We start from the raw sequence: 24365 nt of genomic DNA, 5'->3' as shown, positions 1-24365 counted from the left end.
TTATTTTCTCTGAAATTAAAATGTGTCTTGTTTTCATAAATGTTTAAAGAATTATGTAATTATATTTTTTTTAATTAGGATTCTTTAAGTAAGTGGTAAGACAACGGAACTTTTCCAGTTTTCGAATCTAATTCTACTTACATTTTTTTATTCATTTGTTATTACTATTACTTATAGAATGGGTTATCTCTCACAATTTTTTAAAATTATGTTCATATATGTCTGTATTCTTCAGATTATTTTATTACATCTCTCTGAAAAAAATATCTTTGGATTTAGGACAATTCTTCTGACATCATTAGATTTGGTGGCCATTATTTAATGTGCATTTGAAATTTATTTTATATATATAGGTAAACATTAAAGACTACGGACAGTCAAGATAAACTATCCGCGTGTCAGTGATAAAATAAGTCCAAATATTCAAAATTCCATATAAATATTTGCCGTGGTTCCGAGGGCATCGTAAAGGACATTTTACCCTCGCATTTTTTAATACGTATAAATCCTTTGATGCGCCCACAGAAAAGATCAATGCCGTCATTCTCTGTAGTTTCTATAGTATTTACCAACTTTTAGGGTTGCCACCTTACGATTACACACCTTACGTATACGATTTAATTGGGATTTTTAGGGTAATTGATATGGCAGACATAACCCATAGTCCACTTGGTGGTAAATGGCAACCGTCACCAATATACATGTACAGCATCACGGATATGACGTCATCAAGTGACGCCCGTGCCACCACACATCCGTTGCCATTCAGAACGACTAAGATGCTAATGGAATGAACAAGGTGTAATTTCACAGCGTTATCATATAATTCAACTGAAACTTGGTTAGTAGGGGTTTAGAAACAGAATGTCCCGATTTCAGTAACTTATTAAAGTAGTATAAAAAAAGTTTGTAAGCGTTTGAATTTTTAGTGGCCTATCTTATTATCTAATTATTGAAGTATTAGTCCCAAAAAAAATTATTAACAGAGTTGGCCATCCTACCAACATTACACGCTTGTCTTTTATGTACATATGCTGCCATTGTCGTGAGCAAAGAATACCCCTATTGAAATAGAATAAAAAAATGAATAAATTATTACGTATCAATTTCGTTACAGAGATAATAAAATTTAGTTAGCATAATCGCGCGGTAGCTCGGCAACAAAGGTTAAGGTTCCAAATTACGTGGAGCGTTATTGGCGTTATTGCCTATAGAAATCGAGTGCAAACAAAAAAGCGCCCAATCCCCAATGTCGTAATTGCGAAATTTCCTCACAACACATAATTGGTCGAATTACTGTCGCGCCGCTTTCACGCAAAAGTCGTAAATTTCAAAGAGGGACCCTTCGCAACGGTCGCTTTTTTGTGTTTCTCCCAATAAAAGACGTAAGGCTGTATAGAAGTGCATGTTTAGTGCTGCAAGCTGGATCATTAGACCCCAAATTTCATAATAGCACATTTTTTATAATGAGCTCTTTCATACTTGCCTAAATTTCGTATGAAAGCTTATGGCATACAGGGTTACCAACTTTAAAATACTTATATTATATCAATCTGGCTTTCTACGTCGTATCTCTGACCTGTATGAGGATCCTGGTGCATCTTTAGTCTCTTATGTACCTTTGTAATACGTGGCAGTAAAGTGTATACATAATCCAAATTACATTGCACTAATAGTATGACCTTTGTAAAATAACATCAAATTATCTATTTACAGATGACAAAATAATTCTGACTTTATTTAGTAATACTATAGAAACTATATTTGCTATTATATATTTACCAGATTTCCGGAGACACTGATGTTTTTCGGTACTATTCCACAACTTTTTTATTTATTTGACACTGTTGCCAAGTAACTTTTACAAGACGACTCTAACGATAGGAAACCCAATTAAAATCTTCACTAGCCCCACTTTGCGCTTAATACCTTTACTTTCTTCGCCAATTGGGTAAATATAACATAGGAAATATATTTACTCAACTTGTTATTACATACTGTGCTAATTAAATGGATTATGATTAGCATTTTTAAATTTGATCATCAGAATTTGACAGATTTAAAAATACTTTTTTGATTTACATTTAACTAGCTAATCGCCCCGGCTTCGCACGGGTGTACATGTATTATATATATAAATCATCCTCTGGAATCACTCTATCAATTAAAGTTCCGTTGACCGCTTCAAAATCCGTTGCATAGTTTTAAAGATTTATGCATACATAGGGACGGACAGCGACAGCGACTTTGTTTTATACTGTCTTAATTTTATCCGCGGCTTTGCTTGCCTTGTGTTATCAACTTATCACTTATTTAGAATATATGTTATATTATATACATAACTAGACTTTCTCTTAACGAATCCTTATTTTAAAATATAAAATAATGTAGCCCCAATTAGTAGTATTAATTTGACCACTTCGGTGGTCTTCTGGTTTAGCACACCGCTGTACTTTCGATGGTCATGGGTTCGATTCATCGTACGGTGTAAAATTTATATGATTGTTTGTATCGGTCTGGATTTTGCATGTATATTATGTATGTGCCATATATACATAAAAAATGTATCGAAGTATTTAGAACAGTAGTCTAGTACCCATAACACAAGCTCTGCTTAGCTTGGGGCTAGTTTGCGCTGTGTAAATTTTTATCGTTATTATTATTATTAATTTTAGCTTTTTAGACTTTGTAGTTGTAGCTGTATATTGATAGACAAGTTAAAAGATTTTATTTAGTTCTAAAACGTCGCATTTTAGAACTAAATAAAATCGTTTATCGTCGTATCGTTATCGTATTATCATCGTTTTAAAAAATTAAATGAAGCCTAATTCTCTTAGCATTCATCCTCTCTACATTATCTATATTTATGACAAATTTAGTTACAATTCGTTAAGTCGTTTAATCGAGAAATAGTAACAAACAGACAGACATACGGACAGACTTTCACAATTATATGTACATCGATTTATCAATATCATCGATCAAGATAGCCGCACCACAGATAACATAATATTACATACAGATACCCCATCCCATACAAGAAAATGGTTCCTTCCTAACTCGGGCTATTCTTCGGGCTATTTTATTTCGCCACCGTAGCCGCTAGATGTCGCTAGATCTGAAGCAGTTCGGATTACTAGTGGGTGCTTAGTAACAAAGCATGAAAATAGATGGCAGTGAATTCAGTCTACATGACATCTGTTTTGCAAAGATATGTATATAATAGATATGTAGGTAACTGTATCGTGTACCTCATTAGGGACGATTCAAGATTCAATGTAAATGTGTAGGTATAATATCGTTAGCCGACACTCTGCAGATATGGCTTATGTGCCAATGTACATACCTATTGTGTTATGGTTTATTTTACATTCCATGCCTATTTTTTTGATATGTTGTAACGCGTCTGCGCTATACGTATAGCCTGATTTTGATACGTTTATACTCGTACGTATCAAAATCGGGCTATACGATTTTTTATTTCAATCGTTATATGTATGAGACTGATTTTAGCTACAATTAATTTACTGGTATATACCTCATGTATTCTACGATGTACCCCTCTTTTACCTAATGAAATTCCGCTATATCTTATATATAAATTTTGTATCACAGTGTTAGTTGCCATATTTCTCCCACATTTTGATGAAATTTGATATGTATACTTCCCAGGTCTGAGGTAGGGTTGTTATCTATTTTTTATACCCCTAAGTCATAGGGGTGGCCTACCCCGAAAAAATATTTTTTTGTATTATGGACAATTTTTTATTTATTTATAATGTTACATTGAAAATACATACACGCCTAAATTTTCACCCGTCTTTCACCAACCCCTATTTTTAATAGCGATATTCTTACAAATATTATAAATGCTAAAGTAACTCAGTCTGTCTGTTTGTCTCGCTTTCACGCCAAAACTACTGAACTGATTTAATTGAAATTTGGTAGACAGATAATGTAGACCCTGAGAAAGGCTACTTTTTAATGCGAAAAAGTATTGAAAGGGGAAATGAAAGGCTATATGAGGATATCGTAATTTTTAAAGTCAGATCTTGTAAGATTAAGTGAACAGGGTCGGTCTAGGTTTTTCATTATTAGAAATGTGTAACGGGGTAACACGTTATTTAGTGCGAAATTGTGTATATTACAATAAAATTTAACGAGAAAATATTATAATGATATCACTGGGACACTCATTGCCTTACTACTATATCGTCCGTTACACGAGAGGCGCTATCCTATTGGTCGGTCGGCGCGGTTACCGCGCGCGTAGATGAGTAGATGAAGTACTTAGACGAGTCTCACGGCGCCGCAGCGTAAGTACTTACTATACATACGTAGTATACATATGGGTATTACAAATGTTTTTATTACTAGTAATATTACTCTGTTATCTAAGCAAGTAATGTGTGCTTATTTTGAACTTGATAACATTCTGAATTACTCGTATATCTTTCAATATCTTTAGCGGTATAAACCAGGTTATGTACTACTACTAGTATTGTTAGTGAGGGATAAAGTTGATGAACAAAAATAAAACAATATTCGTATTAAAAATATATTCATCTAATATTTTTGGCATTAGTTTCTTCCAAATATAAGGGGTCTGACATGGGGTGTTATGTACCTACATTAAAAAATACTTTTTGAAATGTATGAAAGAAACGTATTGTATGAAATTTTTGAAATGTGTGAAATGTATGCACCTACATTAAAAGATAATTTTTGAAATGTATGAAAGAAATGTATTGTATGAAATTTTTGAAATGTATGAAATGTAAGGACCTACATTAAAAGATAATTTTTGACATGTATGAAATGTATGAAAGAAATGTATGTACCTACATAAAAAGTTCATTTTTGAAATGTATGAAATGTATGAAAGAAATGTATGTACCTACATTAAAATATAATTTTTGAAATGTATGAGATGTATGAAAACAATGTATGTACCTACATAAAAAGTTCATTTTTGAAATGTATGAAATAAATGTATGTACCTACATTAAAAGATATTTTTGACATGTATGAAATGTATGAAAGAAATGTATGTACCTACATTAAAAGATAATTTTTGACATGTATGAAATGTATGAAAGAAATGTTTGTACCTACATTAAAATATAATTTTTGAAATGTATGCACCGTACAATAACAATACACGTTAAACATCATACCACAGAGTCATACGCAAGTTAAAAACAAACTGCTATGATATTAATGAGAAAGGAAAATAAACTTTATGGTATTCGAGTTAGGGTCGATTTATCTCTTTTTTTTAAAACTATTTTAATCTTACCAGTTGCCAGTATTCGAAGACAGCTACGATTCGTACTCGATATTTTAAATTATTATGTAATCGATTTTTCAGTACAAATGTAAATAACCAACGACACTAATAATGTACTACTATATTCCGTTCTTTGAAACGGAATACTGCTATACTTAATACAAAATAATGAAAATTTACTGTTCACAACGACTCATTAAAAGCATCATCGAATAATGCGCTGTAATAAAATCCTGTTATCGATTATTAAAAAAATCGATAATACATGTATTTATTTTTAATATGACAACACTTCATACATAAGTATTATTGGAAATAGTATTATTTGCTTGTTCGGCTATTTTTAATTTACTTAAACTTTTTTTATATGTTTAATTTACAATAATAATATATTAAGTGCTTATTATTGGAAAATATAAAAAAGACATTTAATTAGGCCGATACAAATGACAACAATGCCATCTATGAAAGCATTTTGAAAACATTGAGCCCCGTATTAGCACTGATTAAAGTGTAATTAAGTACTGGAAAATAACAAAATGAGTAAATATATGAAAATTACTTTTCTAAACGCATTATTTCATTTTAACATGTATATATATTTTTTTAAAAATGGATTAAACTATTTTGAAAACACAGTTTTGTTTTTTAAAACGTTTGCAAAACTATGAAGAATTCCATCGATACCAATCACGCCATCTATATGCAACTTTTAGCAATAATAATGGCTATTTCCTCATTGAGTGCCACTGGCCGCACTGTCAGTTAGTGTACTTGATTACAAGTTGAATGGTGAAAACGCGGCTTAACAGGGTGCCAGCGAAGTGGTAGTCACCGAGGATATTAGATAAGGATGCGCGTCTTTGATCAAATTACGGATGTTGCTCGCCACCATCTTGTTTTTTTATGTTTACTCCACGAAATATCATAATTTACACAGCAGTAAGTTTTGATTTCATATATATATATATATAATCCAGGACGCCCAGCACCATCTACTCCCAAAATTAAGGCAGAGCCTGTGTCATGGGTACAAGACTATCTACTGGTCAATTTTTTTTTTGTAAATTTATACAGAATATACATAGAAAACATCCATACCGATATAAACAATCATACTCAATCGAACCTGAGACCATCGGAAGTATGACAAACCGTTACACCACTGAGGCAGAGAATATAAAAAAAATGTTAATGATTTATGACATTTGGTGAGTGATTAGTACAAGCCTTATTCAATTTTCATATAATTTCAATACGTTGATAAGTTGCATAGCAATAACTAAATTCCTCTCAGGGTCGCTATATCTCTTCACCTGAATAAATTTCTTTGTTGTCTGTCCATATTTCTGTCAAGGTCCTTTTGCACCAGAACAAAAAGAAATACATATAAAACGCAGTGATTATTTACTTTGTGTAAGAGTATTATGTTCATTGCTCATATTCGAGGCAATAAAAAAAAATCAGTCGTGATAAGAGGGTACCGTTTTGTACACAATTATATAAACGGTATATTTACCGTGATTATTTTACTATTTATGAGTTGTATTATAAATATCCATTTACATAATGTGCAAAATTGTAAATAACCGTTAAAAAAGAGTACTATGTTGGTAGTGTCTGTTGTCTACAAAAAGAAAAATCTAAATCAGTTCAGAATTGACGATAATATTACATAACCCATTAAAGTACAATTAGGTTTTTTTTAATTTGTCAATTTGCGTTTATAAAATTACTAGGTTTCTTTTAACATTCAAAACCTTTCGAGGTATGAGAGAATAGCCCCCGATTTTTATATTATTAACTCCAAATGTTGATGATGTAAATATGCATATATCTTTACTAATGTTATAAATGTAAAAGTAGGGATGTTTGTTACGCTTTCACGCAAAAGCTACTGAACTGATCATGATGAAATTTTGTACACATGTTCTTCGAAGTATTAGAATGAACATAGGATACTTTTTATTAAAAATAAAACAATATTTTTTATAAAAAATAAAATATCAACGTCTTGCTACTTCAGCGCCATCTAGCAGCAATTAATAAAGTTATTTAATGGATTCAATGCGAGCGAAGCCGCGTGTAAAAGCTAGTATTTATATATATTTCTTTTATTTCATATTTCAGGTACAATGGTGTGCTGTTACTTACTGTACAGCGGGCAGAAGGCGACAGCAGATGAGGCACTGCAGTTTTATGGAACTAAGAGGACACACGACGAGAAAGGTAAAATGGCGGGAAATCATAGAGGGCAAAGTTTATGTTTTCTATTAACTAAATTTATAGTAAGAAATTAATTAAAGAAAAAAAATACGGTCATGATTTCAAAAGCTTATTACCTATGAACCTTCATTTATAAGAAGGATTTAAATACAAATTACATGCATTTTTTATTATGCTACACAACCACGGCCAATATCGACACCTTTTTACGTGATTAAAAAATTAAAGAGACTTTTTGTTCCAAATAGTATACTTGGAATATTTTTTAATTGTTTTTATACACTTGCAAGGAATGACGACCTACCTGACAGTGGTGATAGTGAGTCAGAGGGCTGAGGATTTTCACACATATTTGATTCATCTAATTTCACAATATTGTATTTCATTAAATTTTAGTTTATATATAGAGTGTTTTATCGCAGACATATTTAATAATACTGTCATATAGTCAGCTGCATTAAAAGTCCAAGAAATATAATTGAGTTCGCCACTTCAAATCAATAGTCCATTGATTTCTTTATCCTTTATGCACGTCTGTTATTATATTTTCAATAACACGTTGCTATGCGGGAACGCGGGGTGCTTTACGTGCTTACTCTTTATAAATACGCTCTAATCCGTTTCACATTTCATTCATCAAGAAACATGTTTGTAACTATCTCAGAATTAAAAATATACCTTTGCATCTATTTGTTATATGTACACTTATTCTTATGTATAATTATATACTATATAATGGTATATCCACACGTATATGTTAGTGTTTACTATGTACAACAGTGTTTACATATAAAAATGTAGAAAATACATGCACCTATATATGTATTTCGATCTGTTTAAAATTGAGTTCTCGAATAAAATTGCTCGGTCATTTTATTACACTGACTGCTCATCCCTTTAAACGAAACACAACTTACAAAAAAGTTGTGTGGCGGCTGGTATAGGTAAGACTGAGTGACTCTCGCAGTCGACGTTGTATAAAGTTTTCATCAATTTCTTGCAACAAACTTGTGGTTGTTGAAGCGTCTATATTATTTTTCTTCTTAAAATTGTATAATGCACATACTTAGATCTGAAGATTCCTTTGTAAAGAAAATCACGTTTTGACACATTAGAGGTGCAATCATACGTACTGTCTATCTTATATATCCCAGTACTCCCAGTATCTAAATTTACAAAGTAGTCTAAGCAAGCTTTTTTAATAAGATATACTTAAATTTAACCAGTTTCAATAATCATACTTATGTTTTTAATCTACCGCTCATTCGGAAAGCTTATCTTTTCTTCAATCACAAGAAGAATGAGCAAGAAACTTGCTTGTTGCTCTTATAAATAACTCGACTATATTTTAGGGAACCACTAACCAGGCCCGCCATACTGTCACAAATAAAAATATAAATCTCTTGTTCAAACGTTTCAGGTGTGACAATCCCTTCACAACGACGATACGTGGAGTACTACGCCGCCCTGCTGCGTCCCGGGCTCCAGTACACAGCCACCAAGATGTACATCCGGGAGCTATCGATGTCACCGCCGCCCATGCTGAACGGCGGACAGTGTACCATCGAGCTGACCGTCACACAGGCCAAGCCGCAGATGAAGGTATTGCACTCACTAAGAGGTCGAGCGCAGTCGAGATGGTCGAGCGCAGTGATGGCTGGCTCATCCGTCATACTCGTGAACAAGTGCTGCTTGTAGGGACTGGTCTGCTCTTATCACTACGACTGATTTAATCTTATTTTACATTTGAGCCTAAATAAATTAGTGCTGGTTGGTAGTTTGTATTCACACGTTTCGACTTGTAAAATGTGAACTTACAAGGATTGTTTAAAAGAGCAACACACAAGTTTCTTGCTTATTCTTCTTGTGATGAGACAGCTTTCCGAATAAGCGGTAGATTTAAAAAATGTTGACTATTCAAAAGTGCTTAAATTAAGTTTATTTGAATAAATGATTTTCTATTCTATTCTATTCTAAGATTTAGAGTATCCATGTTGTAAACACTTTCAAATATGAATAGGATAGAATAGAAAATCATTTATTCAAATAAACTTACATTTAAGCACTTTTGAATAGTCATCGCTTTTTTTTTCTCAATCTACCGCTCATTCGGAAAGCTGTCTCATCATAAGAAGAATGAGCAAGAAACTTGCGTCTTGCACTTTAAATAATTTTATTGTTATTTTACATTTTTAAGTTGAAGTGTATGAATACAAACTATCAACTATCACTAATTTAAGTAAATACTCATTAGGAAAGAATAGGGTTGTTTTAACATTTTGTTAAGCACATTTATACATTGTGTTCTTTTTGTACTAATTTTACTAGCGCGCAATAAATGAGTTTATGTATTAATTTATTACTAGCTGACCCTAGCAACTTCATCTGCATCACACTTACTTGACATTTATTATTCTATTTATCCCAATGTATATATCTTTTAAATTTATAGCCTATATGTTACTTTGATGTATAAGCTACAATACTGTAAAGTTTCATACGCACAACGCACTTGCAATTCCCCTGGTGCTGCGGATGATCATGGGCGGCATCACTTACCATCAGTTGAGCCGCAAGCTGGTTTATCCATATGCTATGAATAATAAGTCATGTTGATGTCTCAGTCGGAATATGAATATATTATATGTTTTATTAAATATATCTATGATATCGACCGTCATTTTGTCGGTCATTGACATTAACATAAATCAGCTAGTTGCGGTAATCGCACAGTCACGTAATCATAATGTGCATGTAGATTGCACATTGTACTGAGTTAATCAATCATATATTGATTTTATCAGTCCTGAAACTGAAACGTGCTAAATTGAAATAGGCTAGTGTGCTGTTATTAATGTTTATATAATACTAGCTCACCCCGCTAACATTGTTTTGCCATATAAATTAAAATTAAAAATAGCGGTTGGTGATGAAGGGTGAACATTTAGGGTTGTATGTATTTGTTAATTATAAAAATATATATAAAAAAAGTTAAAAAAATGAAAAAAATTTTGAGGTGGACAACCCTTATCACTCAGGAATATGAAAACTAGTAACCGATTGTCAAACCTAGTGAATATGCATATAAAATTTCATAAAAGGCCGTTTCGTTATCCTTAATAATATTATAAATGTGAAAGTAGTGATATTTGTTACGCATTCACGCAAAAACTACTGAACTGTCCATTCTAATACTTTCAAGAACATCTATACAAAATTTCATGATGATCCATGAACTTTTGTACATGTGTTCTTGAAAGTATTAGATCCATTCTAATTCTTTCAAGAACATAGGAAGGTCTTTTAAATGGGTTTTTTAAAAAAACTAATATTTTTGATTCAATGCTCGTGAGTGAGATGCGGCGGGTAAAAGCTAGTTTTATATGTAGCTAGGAATCGAGTGAGAGAGTATGTGTGTATGGTTCAGGCGCCACCGGGCTCGGCGGTGTGGAGCGGGGGTGGAGTGCGGGTGCGGCTGCCGCACTGCACGCCGCTGGTGGGCGACGTGCGCGTGGACGTGTACCACAAGCCCAAGATGATGATGCGCAAGGAGCGCCTCTTCCACTTCTGGTTCAACACGTTCTTCGTGGCCGCGCAGGTCGGCGCGCACAGGGTCGACTCGCTGCCCGACAGTACGTATCGTAGTCTCACACTGATCATATTCTCTATGCCTACTTATACTAGAAGGAATTCTCATGTTTTTCATGATTTGTTTTTTATTTTTATTAAGGGTTTTTTTATTATTTTAAATATTTGAATGACGATGGAATGTTGCACCCGCCTGCGCTAATGTTATACGCTGACGGGGCCCCAGTGGAGGATGATAAGATGAGCATGAGGTCAGGTCAGTTTTCCATAGCCCATCGTGATAAATTGCATGAAACTTATCACGATGATTTCCTGCGGGAACCATAATGGAGGTGAGGTGAACCACAATGGGTTCTCCAATCCACATTACTAACAATTCCATTATTAAAATGTTTCGGCTACTTGGTGCTACAAAGCACCTATAGCACGGCGACCTACATCTATTGTGTTCTTCCATTTTTTTAGAGGTCGCATTAAAGATGACATGTTAGTCTCATCTGATCGAGTGCATCAGACCAATCTAGCACAGCACTGGTGAAAAGCCGACCCCTCGTCTACTCTGTACACATGTACCGAGAAAAAAAATTGTCAACCAGTCTAGAAGAGAGAGAAGGGTAACCCCTCATCTTCTATGAACATCTGGTCGAGTGCTAAATTAGACCAGACTAGTACACCACTGGTTTCCCATCCTTGTATACTAAAGACGTTACAATCTATAAGCAACATAGATTGTTTTTTTTTCTAAATAGGTACTTACTATTAAATGTTAAGTGTAAAAAATAGCTGAGGTATTAATAGAAATTGTTACTTAATAAAAAGATATTTTTAACATAATTAATAGTAGTTTTTTAAAAACTTTGCAAGTAGAGTTACTTCACTTGACAGCAATTTGAATTTTGTACAGTGCAGGTTACATTATATATTTATTTAATTAATGTTTATAAAATGGTATTATCCTGATTACGCTATGCTAAATTATATTATGTTAACAGTATACTTCCAAGGCATCACTGAAAGATGATAGAATAATGATGAAGTCACGTCATAACATTGTCCAATTCACTATAAATTAACCACTGTGGTTTCCAGGGTAGAGCACGTGGAGAATGACTGTGAATGACGTTTTGTCCACCTTACTAAAAAAATCCCCTCTCATAAATTTATAATTATATTAAAAATAAGTATTGTATAATACAAAATAAGTTGATGTATCTACAATATTGTCTATCTGTTCAGTTCTCCAAGGAGTCACTGCTAGAGGATATAGGATATCATAAATTTGGCCCATTTTATTGGTCAATATCATTTATATAGTAAAATAATTGTGTCGTTGTGATAATATTTCAGGTAAAAATGAAGAGACCTTCAAATTAACTTTAAATAAATGGCAGTTAGATGACGCGCATAAAGATAAACAACACAAAATATATGCGCCGGACTTCAAGGTAATTTTTTTATTTTATCCAAAACAGCTTAGTACTTGAATGGGAATATCGTATCGTGATGCTGTTCATGTATAGTGGCGATAGTTACCATTTATCATCAGCTTAGGAGGCATAAGTTTAGTGCAAACAGCTATTATATTGGTCATAGTCTTAAGCTGAGTGTTTGTAAGTACGGGAGTAGCAAGTCGGTATGAATTGATGTACAGTGTGCTGGTATTGTTGTTATTATTTATGTTGGGGTTTGCTTATTATCTGTTTTTGTTCCTACTCGTAAATAAAGTATATATATATAATAAGGTTATTTTTTTATGTTTAGTGCAACTTATTTCTAATTACATTGCGGATTAAAAGTACACACTTGTCGTAATCGTATACGTCGTAGTTATAAAAGAGTAGCAATAATTCGTTTACCTCGGTGGTCTAGTGGTTTAGTACACCAGCTTAATTTCGATGGTCGCGGGTTCGATTCCTCGCACGGTCCAAACATTTGTATTCATGAGTATGGTCGGTGTTTTTATGTATATTATGCATGTATGTACAAAACCAGTCGTTTAGTCTCTATAACACAAGCTCTGCGTAGCTCGGGACCGGGGTGTTAATTGTCCGGAGATATTATTTTTATTCCGGATGTAATGTAAGCCGCTGTTATAAATAATAAAGCGAGATCGTCCCCGGCAGGTGGAGGTGATCGTGCAGAAGCAGCCCGAGTGTTCTACGTTCAAGGCGCACGCGCCGCGCCCGCCCTCGCCCGCGCCCGACGACGAGTCCTCGTCCTCGTCGTGCTCCGAGCCCGACGCGGAGCCCGACGCCACCTGGGACTCCGGTGAGCACTTCCCCTACACGCGCCTGCTGCGCCGCCCCAGCCTCGGCCCGGACCTGCGCTGCGGCCACGCGCCCCGCGCGCCCCACGCGCCCCACGAGCCCCACGCGCCCCACGTGCCCCACGAGCCCCACGCACCCCACGAACCCCTCGCGCCCCACGCGAAGCCGCGCCTCTCGCTCGGCGACATGCGGGCCTCCTGGAGGGAGTTCAGCGGGAAATTTACAGAGCACAGAAAGAAAAAGGACACTGACGACTCGTAGTGCATTTGTACGTGTATAGGTTATAGTGCGTCGCGGTTGCACGCAGTATGTGACAGTCATTTGACTGTTATAAAGGCATTCGTTGGTTCTACTTTGAGGCCGATTGTGATGTATAGGCTAATTGACGTGTTAGAATCGAAATGAAATCGAAATTATATTAAATGGCTTTGTTGAATATATACAGAAATATAATATACTAACCTCTATGTTCATAGAAATTAAAACGAATCTATATTAGCTGTTAGAATGTTCTTTCTAGCTAAGAATTTAGCTCGAGAGTAAAAGATAGAATAGTTTAATAGCTAAACTAGATTTGTTGATCAGTTAATGTTATTTTTATGAATAGAGGCTTTAAAATTTAAAAGTTCTATAAAAGAACAAATAGAATTCAATGCATGTCATTTGCTAATTATAATTTCGACTTGATGCCGATTGTTTCGCGTTAAAATAAGCCCACTAACAGTGTAAGCACTTCGCCGGCACGCGCTACTATATTTATAAACACAGCAGTCTAAAACACAACCCGCACTTATATAATATTAACACACTTGTCCAACTACACACTATTGTTTTAACCGCATATATAGAAGCAACGAAACTGTAAATTTGTTTTGCAGTACAAGCACGTACAGTCCTTATTTTGTGGTACCTTTGTTTTGTTAGAGATTATTCTGAGCTCGCCACTTTGTACGTGTGTTATTGGAATTTAACAATAGGTTATATATTTTTTGTTTACAAACTGATTCGAATTAAACAAATGACTGCTATTCCAGCGTCAAAATCCAACGCTCTTAAGAAAATCATTCAATTCTTGTCTCTCACGGGTCTGGATAGCGAACTTTGAATAAGGGCGAGTAGATTTAAACAGGTCGCAGTGTTACAGGCACCAAAACCCTCAATAAAAAAATATCCAATCCATAGGCTACAGACAGCACTTAGTTACATTTTTATTATATGTATATATTATACATGTATATTTTATAATATTCTGTTAACTAACTCTGTGCATATATAAATATAGTAGCGCGTATCAAAATAACGTAAGAAATTATAGCGGTAATAATGTAATTATGTATAATATAAACTAAATATAGTTATAACATTAAGTGGGAATCGAGCAGTTCTTCCATATGATCTCTTAAACTGATTACGAGTTTATATTAATGCAGTAAGTAAATTAATATTTAAGGATCTATGCGTTCACGAGCCGTGTCTTTATATATTTTGAGAATGACATTTTAAATAGTGTTAAGTACTGAGTCGAAGAATAAGGATTTCGACTTGCAATATGACCTGTAAGAATTAGCCCTTAGATTGGACAGGACATTTTGTTCCTTGCTTATAAGGGATACAACTAAATTTGATGTAAAGAGAAATATAACGCTGGTTATTTTTAAAATTGTTAAATACACATTAATTGTATTGTTAGGGGCTTAACACAAAACATTTTGTGGTAAATAAGTGTAATTCTTGAAGTTTCGATTAGGTTACACTAGCCGTGGTCACGAGCTGACATGATAACAATGTAAATAATTCAATTCTAATGATCTAAATAAAAGGGTATTTGAAATATAAAGTGACAATAAATCTAGGTACCTTTTTATATGTACTATGAAATAATCTAATAGGTATGCAGATATGAGTGGGTATGTAGATACCTACCTACCTACATTTAATCATTACGTAGATATTCGTCAAAAGAATTTATCGGATTCATCTATCTGCGTATGGATTGTTACCGAACGTATGGAGAGAGACGGAAGTATCCGTCGTCTTTTTCTTTTTACATGTATGCGGCATCAATGATTCGTTAACGATAAAACTGTTTTGCGATTTGTTCAAAATGCAGCCGGATGATTTTTGAACGCGATCAGATAGAAGTAAATGTATGAATATAGTATATTTACATCAAAATATTAATAACCGACTGAATGTATCGACTGATGATACTATAACATGATGTTAACTCGATTTTCAATATGAACATCATTAATTTTTATAAAAATAAATCATACAGGCATATTCTCAAAATATTTATTAGGCATGGCTTTTAATATTCATTTGTCACGGAAATAGGTGTTGGATAAATGAAAACTTGAATAGAAAATAATAAGTTTCATTTATTTACAAAAAATGTTTGCTATTCATGTATATTACTTGAGGTGCTTATTCCTATTTCTAGTCAAGTATTCATTGACATTTTGTGGTGTGTCCGCGTCGCCGTTCGATGGAAAAAGGTCTTTATTTGTAAGTGTGTACGATTCATAATATATTTTTTATATTTTATCCAAGGACAGACAGTAAAACACGTCATTTTTACCTTTTTCTACTACACATTCTATCATCGGTACTGGGAATTGGTATATTTTTGTAATAGGAAAACAGGCGCCAAATTTAGATGTTATATTTTAGCGTGAATGGAATCTAATTTCACATTCTCGAAATATGTATAAGAACATTGAGTTATATTTATTTGTATGGGGGAAATAACATGTTTTGAGATGATTAAATTGAATTTGATTTGATAAAAAATACTGGGCTTTCATAATGTCTATAGAAAGTCGCATCGATGCCGGAATATTTTTTGCAGAATTACATAAACCCCACCGAGTTCAAACTAAAGTTAATTTGATAATATTCTATCTTCTAAATAGTTCTCGATGTAGTCATATTAATAATGAACCGACGTCAATCTGTCTCGGAACATTCAGTCCCATTTCGGTCCCCCATCACATCATCATCTCATCACAATTAGTATATATTACGGCTGAAATACATTCCTGAAATCCATTAAAAAATATTACAGACAATTATCGGAAAGTCCATGACATGATGTTCATATTTGACATTCAACTGTTTTGTCAGTCAATGATTGATTCAGTAATTTATGAGTTCAATCTCTAATTAATTAGAACTGATTTATTTTATTTCCAACAATGTGTTTTTGATATAATTAACAATTTCATTTATAAATCAAATTAAAATTTAAATACATTTGAATCGATATCGTAGTTATGGCTATAATGATGATGTCGTGAGGTTGTGACCGAGTGTGACCGAGTATGACCGCGTGTGACGTAGTGTTGTGTGCAGGGCCGGGATGCGAACGTGTCGGCCGCTACCGCCAGCTGTCGCCCGACGCGCACACGTAACTATACTACTCTTGTCTGTCTTGCTAGCCCTCTCCTGCTAGCTCTCTCTCGCACACACACATAGATAAAGATAGACGACGCAATTCTCTATTTGTGTATAGAATCTAAGAACTAAAATACTTGCCGTCATGTTATAACAACTAGTTATGGACTAGATATTATATTTCGTAAACACTTTTTTTTATATTGTAAATCACAATAACACCTTTTTTCAAAATTGCTGTTCCTGTATACAGAATATGGTTACCACTTACCATAGGGGGCCATCAGTATGTTTGCCGTTCAAATTATATAAAAAATAGCATGAAAAACAGACAGACTGAATAGTTTTACTATTAAAATTTGGTTTATTAGACGTTTTTATATATACAGGAATTAAATACTCAATTTAATCGAAATTAAACTCTTTTCTTCATAATTTACAGTTGCAAATTCATTTGGCAAGTGGTGAAGTTGCATCGTCTTTTTTAATCTATATTTGTGGTTTTGCGAGCTCCTCAACGCTAGCTGTCACCTGCTAGTTCCGCCGATTTTGTCTATGTGCTTCTTGCTAGCGCTTCCAAACCACCGCGCTTGAAACTTGCGATTTTATTACCCACGTGATTAGTAAAACATTTGTGATCAATAAAATGTATCAAATTCGATTGTTAAATAATTTATTATTAATTCTGTTATATACAGGATGTCTCTTTTCTTATTTATTTTGTAATAAAGTATTTTATCTTGTTTTATAATCGAAAATGTATCATATTTGTGTGATAGTTAATATTCAAAAATGCTCACCTGAAGTTATTTGACAGTTTTATTGATCACAAGTTTAGTTTCCAATTTTTCGTTGTGTTTACACGTGCACGTCAATACGCACTCTTTTGTATAAAGTGATACGAATTGCCCATCAGAATACTTCTCGTCATAATTATCATTATTGCATTGTAAATAATATAGTTTAATTTTCGTTTTAATCGTAAACATCAAATAGCTAAGAACTATATTACACTGTCAGATAGAGGATCATATGTTTTACTTAAAGGCATAAATATCTACTGAGAACGACTCGTAGATAGTAGTATTTTTGTGGATGATAAGGGAATGATGCCCCAGCCTGCGCTAATGCCTGGTTGACGCTGACAGGGCACCATTGCAAGATGTTAACGTGAACATGAACTGACATGACGTCAGTTAGCTCAACATGACAAATTCTCCAAGAATTTGAAGAATTTATAATAGTATATTTGTACGGAGAAAGATATTGTAAACTCATACAATAGTCTAATATTGTTTATTAAATATCATAAACAATATCTGAAATTACAGGATACGAGGCATGACATCTTAGACCTCTGGAATAGCAGTAGTATCACGGGTGTGATAACGTGATATCCGTGCTGCTGTTAATGTATAAAGGCGATGGCTACCGTTTACCATCAGGCGGGTCGATAGCTTGTTTATCATTCTAATTATTAAAAAAAAAAACACGTAAACTCTGAAGGTACATTAATGCTTTAATAAAATGACCTAAATATGATACTCAGTATTTGATAGTGTAATATATTCGTATTATTAAAACGGTTATCTAGTTTCGTTTCACTGTTTTCAAATAAATCAAACATGTTACAGTTTTTACGTATTTTAAGTAATAGGTTATTCAATAGATTTTTTAGTTTTGCTTTTGTCTACTTAATTGATTAGATAATCGATTCTGTAATTGCAAGTTGACGTCTAAATTACGCACGATACAAATATTTGTATTTATGAGTTTGATTGTTTGTATCGGTCTTTGTATTATACATACATAAGAGATTTACAATAATGCATCTAAGTATTTATAACAGATGTCTTAATGCCCATAACACAAGCTCTACTTAATGCGGGACTAGATGACGCTGTCTGAATTGTCCAGGGTCCATGCTGATCGTGACAACTGCCTGTATATGTCAGTTGTCACCAACGACTGTTTATCATGTGCATTGCTTGTTTACCATTCCTTTAGAGAAATAACAGTCAATAAGTAGTGGGAAATTTCTAAGCCTCGTACAATAGTCCTCAATGAATGGTTATTTTCTTTTATTATATTTTACAGCTATCTATCTGTTTTTAGTCTATGACATGTTAGCAAAGTTTGCGTTCAAAAATTTCTTGACATATTCGTGTTTTGTACCCATTTTCCTTATAGGAAATTGTTCCCCCTTTACATTTCTGTACAACTATATAAAGAAAAACCAGTTCTCTTATTACATTTTTGAGGTTTCATATGCTAATTATAGATTTGTTTCCGTAATTATGAATTAATTATACTATATATAAAATTTTCATAATATTTTATAAATGCTAATTAAAATTAATTAAAACGCATATTCATGTGATGGCGATATCGTTTTAGAACTAATTAATGTCGACATAATTATAATTCTGAATGTCACAGCGTATTTAAACAAACACTTAATTTTTTTTATAAACATGACTTTAAATCTTTAATTTTTAATAGATATAAACAGAATCTGCTTATATCAAACTAAATAGCTTGCTTGTTTTAATTAAATGACTTATTTTCCCGCTTACAGCTACTTTTTCACTTATATTCGTTTTATTATATGTATGTTCTAATGACTTGCTTTTTTTGTTTCCATGTCGATTTGTAAGGATCATCACTAATGTTTGTACAGGTCCATACATTAATAAGTGCCAATAAATCGTTAATAAAATATAAACTGTAACGCTTGAGTAACAAAGATGAATGTCGAGATTATTTGTTATATCTGTTACGACAGGATAGTTAGGTATACGTAAATTAGAATTATTATATATTTCCATTTTGTACCTAAATTGCCATCGAAGTTTTTTCGGTTTATGGTAGATCATAGACAATAATTTTATGTAGGTCCATCTTTTTTAATAGTCAATAATTTTTGGCTCTAAAATATTAACAATCATATAATTGTTGTAATAATTATCCAAATGGGAGTATATTTTGTAAACATTGATGTCATATTTTCAATCGTTTTTAAATCTAACGTAGCCATCTGCTGTTTGTTAATAAGGTGCATTCAAAACACAAGAGTACTAGTTCGAAACCTGTCCTGAAACATTAAAATTAAAACCACATGTTTCAACAAGAAATCATCTACATATTTTTGGTCATCTGCGGTCTACCATTTTATTGGCTGTTTGTCCGTCTATTTATTGTGTGTTATAATGTTTGTGCTTGTTTCATGTGCATGCTTTTTTTATTGTGAAATAATGCTGTTAATTACCATTTCTATTTATACGTAATATATATAAATAATGATAATTTTAAAAGGTATGTAAAAACTATTCCTATTGATTTTGAGTATATATAGTATAGTTTGTATATCTATAATTTTAAATAATAGTCAGCTAAATCAAAATACGTTTTAGTATTGTTTTATTAAGATTCAATTTGACGTATTTAAGTTTTGACTCATATATTATATATAACTAGCAGTGCCCGCGTTTTCACCTTCGTTAAATTTCAGTATATAATTTTCAATAAAAAATATAGCCTATATATTATTAAATTTAAGATTACTAATTGCACTAAAATAATATAAATAACAGCATTGTTTCAAATCATAAACTAAGATTATAAAGAACCCATAAAATAGTTTCGCATTCAACAGATCACCTATTTAACCAACTAAACTAAAATGTCCAAATGTTTTAACAAGGTTGTGATTGTAATGCGCCACTATATATTTTTTTCATTAATTTACTGTCGTGTGGTATATGTTGGAGCACGGATCTGTTCGTTGAATCAATTCACTCTATTATTACATTATTATCTGTACCTCGAAATCTAACCTAATACATATCGTGATGTCAGACAGTCTACCATATCTTTGCTAGTGAGGGAATGTTCACTCTCAAACATTGCATTCTTAGGTTACAGTTTCAGGCTTTCTCATTCTCTGCCAACAGTTTTCCGAAATATTTGAACAACATAGTGTTCAAATAGTTCGGGTACAAATGGGGGGATGTAACATTTCTTGCCGTCATTTGTACAAGTTGATAGGCATGACATTTTACCCCTCAGGTATGCCAAGGCATGGGTATCACGGGTGTCACATGATAACGTGATGTCCGTAGTGCTGTTCTTGTATATAAGTCACAGTTATCTCTTACCAATCAGGTAGTTCGTCAGCTGTTATCCCATTCGAATGACTTACGTAATAATTCAGTTACGTATATATAACCGCAAATACGAAAACGAAATTTCAACATTTCCAATATCAAATGGTATTTGAAGTGTGGTTAGCATTAAAGACAGTATAAAATAGAATTTATAAGTAAAATCTCAAACATTTCTAATATAAAATGGGCTGTATTTTAATAATATTGACATTTATAGTAAGTTATGGTCGTTTTATACGTTTTCATCATTATCAAATTGTTAGAATCACAAAATATTAATATTTAATGATAAAATAGAATGTTATAATTTGTTACATCATTATTGCATATTGATGTTGATTTAATTTAGTAATATATAGAAATCTAAAATGTCTTATGGGTAACGGAAGACATAAACTTGTTATCATTCTTAATAATTCCTTATGGAAATACATATACAACATAAATGCCCATCCATTCATTGACTGTGCGGATTTTATAAAGAAAATATTCCTATCTGAAAATGTAAACACACTGAGATTTTTTATAAATTTTTGCAAAGAATGAGTCATAACAGTTTTACTCCTAGAGGAATTCTTTTACTACACACTTGCATTTAGCAACTATTCGCGATTACATTGCTTGAAATTCAGTAAAAAGCATTCAATGTGTTAATCTTTTATTTGTTTCATCATATAATTTTTATCTGTTAGCAGTTTAACCGCCATAGACTGTGCCAAACTTTTATAGTATTAGTAAGATTTCGAGGTTTTGAATAATAATTTAGGTGTTTGGTTATGTAACGCTGTTGCAAACAGATTGCAATTAAACGATTTACATCTATGAACTATCAGATCGGTCATAGAAAAAACGTTTTGAAATAAAACTGAAAAGTTTTTAAAGTAATAAAATTATTTATACAGCGTTACATAATGAAATCCTAAGACAATCATTTATCGTGGTGTTTGTGTGTGTGAGTGTGAATTGGTTCTAAATGTTTATAATCATCCTGTCCCTCTCTGTGTGGAGTGTGTTATGTGTAAATTTATCCACTAAATTCTCTCATCCATCCATTTTGTATATCTAACTCCCATACATTCGCTGTACATCGAACGCTTAGCACAATATGAACGCATTGCACATGCCACATACAGATTTTTTTTAAAATTTCAATTGCAACGAAGACTCGCATAACGAGCGGACTTTGATTTCTTGGATTTTAAAAATAGAAGAAGTTATGATTAAAAAAAATGAATATATTAACATAATATTACAATATTACTCGATTGCATCCATCAAATAAATTTTAATGAGCAATTTGATTGTACGAAATAATATATATTTTGATCGTTATATACACGATAGAATTATTGTTATATTATTCATGAGATTAAGACCAGGAAATACAAAGTTTTATATCTGTATGTGGCTTGTATGATCGTTTGGTATGCTTATATAGGTTTCTTACATTTTTCAGGTGAATCCACATACTTGTGAGGGTGACACGGGATTGGTGACCACTACACACTTCTATAAATAATCCTGCTTTCCCCTCATATATGGCAAGGCTAGTACCTAACCTGGTGACTCTGAGACTTGTGTAGAAGCCTTAGTGATTATGCAAAACAGTGTTCTGTGTTGTGTATTAATATTAACTTGGAGGGTAGTACCGCGGACGCGGCGTGATATGTGATATAACGAGTGCTGTACAGACTTTGGACGCGGTGGTATCGAGTCGGTACTAAATATGGCTACCTCGGTGTAAAAACATAATCCTTCTCCTTCGGTACTTGATACTTTGTAGAGTATGGTCACAAGGTAAGATTATAATGTTTGACTGAGTACATTGGATGTAGTACATTGGATAAGTGTTACCCGCTACTTTATAATTGTGTTGTAGCTCTACGGGCCGATGTCCCCTTACTGTCAGGGACATGTAACCTCATACGTTGGCCAGGTAACAGCTTTGGTTACGTGGCGTTAAATACATAGACTAAGTAATACACAGTGGCAGACATTTTGAATGTTCGAAATTTGAAAACACGAATTATTGTTGCCACGTTGAATGAAATAGAGTTAATATAACCGGCCAGTGTTTGTCCTTCATTTAACGACATTTATAACTTAATTTTTTTAATTGAAACTATATAAGTATTATGTTCATATTTAAATAGTTTCGTGTTGTCTTCAGTTTATATACATATCTGTTTTGAATTAAATGTTAGCTACATTTGTTTTTATTCCATGTACTCTCACAATTAAAAAAAATAAGGATTCTTTTGTATTGGGGAATTATGAACCGGCAGATTCCAATTTGCGGTGCTTTTGTTATAAATGAATATTTCATTGACCATGTATGTAATGTTTATATTTTTAACTTGCAAGACCTGTGTGAATATTGTATCCTTTCATTTTGGTATTTGGCCAACAACAGTAATCAATACACAATGTGAGACGAAACATGATTTTTATTAAAAAGAAAAGAATACAGTTGTTTACAAAAGTATTCAGGAAAGGGTATAATGAACTTGTTTATAAAAAATATTTAATTTAAGAATTTCTTGTCAATATATTAGTTCGTGGTTACTGACCGCTCGTACATCATGACTTTACAGGATCGCCATAAACCTGGCCACATTTTAAAAAGAAATCTCGTTCTAAATTTAAATCATTTGTTGTCTATTACTTATTTTTTCTTATGATCGTAAGATACACCATTGTTTATTTAATTGGGCGATTTTAAATACGTCTAAGGCGTTATGTCCAAGCGGTCATATCCACCTAATATGTATGATCTTCTAATTGTCATACTGATAATTTCTATTAGGTAATTCTATATTATTTCTTTTTTTATAATTGCTAATTGTTAAAGAATTATTTGCCGTACGGCGAGGCAGTACTTCCCACCCTTATTGACTAAGTCCTAAGACGGACAGTTTTATTTTGTATAGTTCAGAAAGATCTCAGCGGCAGTCCTCATAATTAGTTTGTTTATACTTTATTTAAGCTGCGGTCAGTGGCCGCTATGCAGTTTCCTAGTTGTGACAATATCTGTAATTTATATTATAAATTTCTTTTTAATAATGAATAAAAAAGTGTTAATCTACGATATATTTTGACATTGAAATATAGTTCAGTTGTTTCAGTGTCCACACCCTTATCCGTATGTGCTAAAAGTTTATCATTTATAGTATATTAAACTGTATTACGCATAGTCTAAAGACAATTGTATTGGTTACTATAAGAAATAATATCTCAGCCTATCTTTGGGAGAGCGAATAGTTAATATTGTTCTGCTTCCATACCGTAACTGTATAGTTTCCTTTCTTTTAGAATTGTATATAAAATTATTAGTACATATTTTTTTAAAGTAAAATCTATCTTTACGTTAAACTTCATTAATATGAATTCAGCTATTTAGTCATGATAAGGTAACGAACAGAGAGACAGTGT

The 24365-nt window shown here is 32.9% G+C and overlaps 1 protein-coding gene across 2 annotated transcripts in view; it reads left to right on the top strand.

The window, feature by feature from the left end:
• LOC131848908 (phosphatidylinositol 3,4,5-trisphosphate 3-phosphatase and dual-specificity protein phosphatase PTEN) overlaps positions 1-24129 on the top strand; it is an 86157-nt gene extending 62028 nt beyond the window's left edge. Inside the window, exons 4-10 of one of the 2 annotated variants that reach the window (XM_059198864.1) lie at positions 7421-7519; positions 8937-9118; positions 10944-11148; positions 12452-12549; positions 13228-13372; positions 16726-16780; positions 22390-24129. In XM_059198864.1, coding sequence (XP_059054847.1) covers positions 7421-7519; positions 8937-9118; positions 10944-11148; positions 12452-12549; positions 13228-13372; positions 16726-16780; positions 22390-22393 — 788 coding nt within the window. In that variant the 3' untranslated portion in view covers positions 22394-24129. The remainder of the gene's footprint in view (positions 1-7420; positions 7520-8936; positions 9119-10943; positions 11149-12451; positions 12550-13227; positions 13373-16725; positions 16781-22389) is intronic. The other variant, XM_059198865.1, reaches the window with a different exon arrangement.
• Positions 24130-24365: the final 236 nt, after the last annotated feature.

This window comes from Achroia grisella, unplaced genomic scaffold, assembly GCF_030625045.1.
Source record: "Achroia grisella isolate CSIRO2021 unplaced genomic scaffold, CSIRO_AGI_Agris_v1 utg6026, whole genome shotgun sequence".
Classification (NCBI taxonomy): Eukaryota; Metazoa; Arthropoda; class Insecta; order Lepidoptera; family Pyralidae; genus Achroia; species Achroia grisella.
Note: the sequence above shows the minus strand (reverse complement) of the source record. Positions and strands in the feature narration are given on the sequence as shown.